We start from the raw sequence: 5,000 nt of genomic DNA on the forward strand, positions 1-5,000 counted from the left end.
CTCTCTGCCAGGCCGGTGAGCCTCCTCAGGGTGACGTCTTTGGCGCTGAGGATCTCTGCGTTCGAGCCGCAGGTCAGGAGCCGCTCTGCAAACTCCACGCCGCCGCGGACGTCCAGCAGGGTTTGGTGCAGCTGCGCCCTCTGGAGGTGGAGCTGGTTCCTTGCATCAATACAGATCAATCGTTTCAGATTTATTGATGCGTCACTTATACTCATAAAAATATATCTGTGATGTCACTTCCTGTGCGTCCCACCTTCGTTGGACACGGAGCTCCTCCAGGCGATGCAGCAGAGACAGGCAGTGGGATTCCACGGCGCTAGCGTAGCCTCGTGCAAACACTCTCACCTCATTGGCCGTTGCATCCACCTGTGCCTGCAAAGCCTCCTGGGAAAGTTCCACCTTTAACAGAGAAGCTAGTGTTAATTGAAGTTGATCTTTCCAGGCGACTGCTCACGGGGAGGTTTTCTCACCTTCTTCAGGGATTCTTCCAGCCGCTCCAGACGAGGCCTCAGACGCTCGGCGACCAGCTCTCGGATGCGGTCGCCATGACGATGCACGACATCACCGGTGGGGCAGCAGCGGTGGTCACGGTGGAGCGTGGCGGCACACTCCAGGCACACGGGCAGGTCGCACGGCTGGCAGAAGAGACGCAGCTCCTGGCCGGGGTGGAGGGAGCAGAGGACGGGGCGGGACATCCGGCCGCTGGACTTCAGCTCCTCCAGACGCTGGACGGAGTGGGACGCCGTCCGCTTCTGTCGTCTGGAGACAGAACAGATCTCACCTCAGAAGAGTGTGTCATCCTCCTCCATGTCAGCCTATCTTCTTCATCCTCCTCTCTGTCCTCACGTCTTCCTCACTACATCCATCCACCTTCCTCTTTGGTCTTCCTCTTCCCTGATGTCTCCCTTCTCTCTTTCACCAACATCCTCACCCTCTCTCCTCTGGACGTGTCCAAACCATCACAGTCTGCTCTCTCTACCTTTGTCTCTAATTGCTTCGAATGATGAAATCCACACATATTTTGTTCTTTACTAGGGTGGGGTCACCTATAGGGTGGGGGTCCCTCTTTAATCAGAGCTGACTGGAGTCTGTGGATGTTCACTTTATCCCTAAACCCCTTTTCCCGGAGCTTTGGTTTGGGTTTGCCAGAACTGAGTCCAGCAGAACAGAACGGAATAGAATAAAATAACATAAAATAGAATAAAATAGAACAGAACAGAACAGAACAGAACAGAACAGAACAGAACAGAACAGAACAGAACAGAACAGAACAGAACAGAACAGAACGGAACGAGCTCACCTGTGCGCCTGGCAGCAGAACGCGCACAGGTTGACGCAGCAGACCTCGCAGCGGCTCTCTGCGCCTCCTTCCCCGCACAGGTCGCACCCCAGCGGGCCGTCCGTCTCCAGGGTCTCCAGGAACACCTCATCCAGCGCCAGGTGGTCGGTGGTCAGCGCCCCCGGGCCCAGCGGAGGGATATCCACCTCGGTGTCGCACTGGGGACAGAGCACGGTGACGGTGCGCGCCGGTGCGCCCTCCTCCTCCTCCTCCTCCTCCTCCTCCTGCCGCGCCGCGTCGCCCCGGTTCCCCCCCGGAGGAGGCGCGGAGAGGGACTCCAGCTGGCCGATGCAGTCCGAGCAGAAGGTGTGCAGGCACGGCAGGAGTTTAGGGTCCCGGTACAGGCGGTGACACACGGAACACACCGCCCGCCGGTTCAGGGATCCGTTTCCTTCACGCTCCGCGTTTTCTTTGCGTTCCCACTGAGACATGGGGACACTTCTTGGTCCAAAAGACTAAACAAAGAAACTCCACAAACCCTCCGGAACTCAACGAGCCTCCATTCGGTGTCCCGGTGGACCAACACGAACCCCGGGTTAACCCGGGCCCGTCAGAGGGTAAAGGTTCCAGCTCCACCGTCCTAGTTGATTAAAATTCCACGGGAAAGTTTCCCCTGGTAGAAGTATGCTGCGTTCAGGCACCATGGGACACCTGACACCTCAGCCACCATCTGACCAATAGGAAGGCTTTCCAGAGTTTTAGGGGCGGTCCCACCGGGACCCATTCATGTAACAGAAAAGTTGTTCCGGTTGTCACGGGAACAGTTTTGTTTACACCCAACAGTTCATCTAATCTTAATTCTAAACCTAAAATCGGCGACATATTTGAGAGAGAAAAAGTAAATTTTCACAAGGAATTGATTTAATTTCTGAGTCCCGACCGGGGTTGATGTGGATTATGGGTCAATTTTAAAATTTTAGCCCAACACATTAAATATTATCATACAGACAACTCATTAAGACCACAATCCAGATCCGAATGCAGATTGGGGAGATGTGTACAGATGGTTGATACACATTTAGATTTATTAATGACACTTGTTTAGTTAATTATGTGACAGGTATCAGGACGGTGCTTCATCCTGTTTTAGGTTAAACAGGCAGATAAATATTTAAAAAAATCAAGCAAATTTGAATTTAAACCTGTTACCGGACAAACAGTCGGGATGAGCTTTCACTTAAAAATAAGTGTAAAGAAAATATCAACTCTGATTGAGAAGAGAATTAAATGTTGTTGCACGGCAACAACGCGGACAATAATAAATTAAAATCCAACACAAAATGAGCTTTCACGCACTGACACACATTCTGCAGAAACCTGAAGCATGTTGTGCCTGAAGAGGGTGCGTTTGTTTAGGTCATCTGAAGGAGGCAGGCCACCCCGGTCACAAAGATCAGGGAGGTGGAGGACACCCGGGGGGGCGCGGCGCTGAGGGTGAAGGCGGTGGTCGCGTCGACCCCCGAGTCTGAAAGATATGATTATCCATTATTCCTGTTTTTATCACTGCCACTTTTAATTAATCCTACAACCCCCATGATGCAACTCTCCCATCAGCCCCTCCCTGCCTGGTGGGGATGTCTTTGAACTTAATGACTCTGGTCTGTAGAACAGGCTTTGTGACCTCATATGGGAAAGCAAATTAATAATGATGCTAAAAATAACTGGAATGATGAGTGGACGGTTTTCTCAGACAGAAATAACCTCATCCAGGTCGGCTTCTCCTGGTCATATTAACTAGTTCCCCGAGTGAAACCAGTGAGATCCTCCTAGGGGTGTCTTCGTCCTACATTCTGCTGTAGCCTACCGTTCAGAGCCACCCTGGCGAGGGCGAGCACCAGGTTGTTCTCGATCCTGAAGGAGTAGGAGCTGCTGGTGTTGACCGGCTGCAGGGTGCTGACCACGCTGAAGATCCCTCCAGAGTCTTCTGTCAGGTTGGTGTTGGCCTGCAGGATCTGGTCCTCCTGGTCCAACCAGGTCACGTTTGGTCTGGGGAACCACCTGTTGACCGCAGCCGTCAGGGCGTCGCCCATCAGCGTGAAGGTGGGGGCTGAAAAGGCTGAGGCGAGGAGAGACGAGTCAGGAAAAGTCAAACTGCTGCAAGAAAGCGTCCAAATTCTGACAAAAACATGCTTCTCATCAGAACCACTTAATACTGTCGAAAACAATGCATTATGGGAAAATTTACAGTATATTGTGTGGCAATGCATGATGGAACTGATGTTTTTACATTCCTTTAGTCTGGACTTAATTTTAATGATTAAATGATTTAATGATGTTGTATAGAATATAACTTTGACATCTTCAAGGTCTCAATCAATGTTTTGTTTCATTCATAGTGAGTGGTTGTCATGGATACCACCAGTATTTATGACACTGAATGTAGGATTACTGCAAAATCTAAAATCATTATACCTAAATTAAAAATACAGTATATGATTGCCACAGGAACATGCCATAAATTAGAATTTCAATTGTTTGATTTGAAAATATTTTAATGTACTTTTCAATTGCTCCAATGAAAAGATGGTAAAATCCCAAAATAGAGAATACATTTCTAGAAAACCTTCACTGGGAATAGCAGGACAGGTCTTTTTACAAACTATAATATCGATTGATTTCTGAGTTCTTCACCAAGTGTGACATTTTAAATTGATATATTAGACCTTTTTCCAACATTCATGCAGGGCATCAATAGGAATAATAATGAACATCATAATGTGTGACAATGTATTCGGTTAGAGCAGGGGTGTTACACTCATTTTCACCCGACTTTCAACGACTGTAATCAAAGAGCCAGATGTAATTTAGAAATGTAATGAAATATAATTAAATGTAATGTCAAATAAATGTAACTACTACTTAATGTTAAATAACTCTGAAATTATTACTTATTCAAGTTACACACATTACAGTTACACAGAAGAAAAGTTTGTTTCTCTGTTCTAACATAAATGTTTTTAATTTGTCAGGTTATTAAACCCACAGAACTCCATCAATCAAGGATCAAACTATTCAAGAGAATAAAGAAAAATAACATCAAACACAAGTTAGGACGTTAACTTTGTTCAAAAGGTTTTTATCGAAGTTAAAATTGGCTGAATGACTGCATTGTGGGAAATGTAGTTGTGGTCAAAACAAATTTTTGACCTATTTATTTTTAGACTCTGACCTTCGGCCCCCGGGGGCTTTGAGTTTGACACATGTGAGTTACAGAATCCTACTGATGTTGTCAGAGGGATTAACCTCTGACAGACAAACAGTGGATCAAGAAAGACGAGTCGTCCTACCTGCCGTCCTGAGGTTGATGTTGATGTCTCCGCCACCGCCAGAGGACCTGATGGAACACTTGTACGTTCCTTCATCGCTTCTTCTCACGTCGGTCAGCAGCATGGTGGCGTTCCCCTCTATCAAATCTCTTGTAGACACCTGAATCCTCCCTCTGAACTGGGGGTCCTGGTTGTCAAGAGACGGAGTGTTGTCCTGAAACTGGTAGACCAGGCCCACCCCCACCTTCTCCCAGGTGACCGACACTCTGCTGACGCTGGCGATGACGTCCCTGTTCAGGTAGCAGCTCAGAGAGACGTCTCTGCTGATGTTGCCGATGGGGAATCTGTTGAGACTCAGCGCCTCGGACGACCCTGTGGGAGGGGGACAGTCTCGT

General features: G+C 48.3%; 2 protein-coding genes across 2 annotated transcripts in view; both read right to left on the minus strand.

The window, feature by feature from the left end:
* Positions 1–2,050, minus strand: part of trim45 (tripartite motif containing 45) — a 7,431-nt gene extending 5,381 nt beyond the window's left edge. Inside the window, exons 1-4 of the mRNA XM_068330125.1 lie at positions 1,301–2,050; positions 471–759; positions 254–399; positions 1–159 (exon numbers count right to left, since the gene is read on the minus strand). The exon at positions 1–159 is cut by the window's left edge and continues 158 nt beyond it. Of these exons, the coding sequence (XP_068186226.1) occupies positions 1–159; positions 254–399; positions 471–759; positions 1,301–1,770 (1,064 nt within the window). The 5' untranslated portion in view covers positions 1,771–2,050. The remainder of the gene's footprint in view (positions 160–253; positions 400–470; positions 760–1,300) is intronic.
* Positions 2,051–2,155: 105 nt separating this feature from the next.
* Positions 2,156–5,000, minus strand: part of vtcn1 (V-set domain containing T cell activation inhibitor 1) — a 4,161-nt gene continuing 1,316 nt past the window's right edge. The window contains exons 3-5 of the mRNA XM_068330126.1: positions 4,627–4,977; positions 3,144–3,395; positions 2,156–2,804 (exon numbers count right to left, since the gene is read on the minus strand). Coding sequence (XP_068186227.1) covers positions 2,692–2,804; positions 3,144–3,395; positions 4,627–4,977 — 716 coding nt within the window. The 3' untranslated portion in view covers positions 2,156–2,691. The remainder of the gene's footprint in view (positions 2,805–3,143; positions 3,396–4,626; positions 4,978–5,000) is intronic.

This window comes from Antennarius striatus, chromosome 12 (assembly GCF_040054535.1).
Source record: "Antennarius striatus isolate MH-2024 chromosome 12, ASM4005453v1, whole genome shotgun sequence".
NCBI lineage: Eukaryota > Metazoa > Chordata > Actinopteri > Lophiiformes > Antennariidae > Antennarius > Antennarius striatus.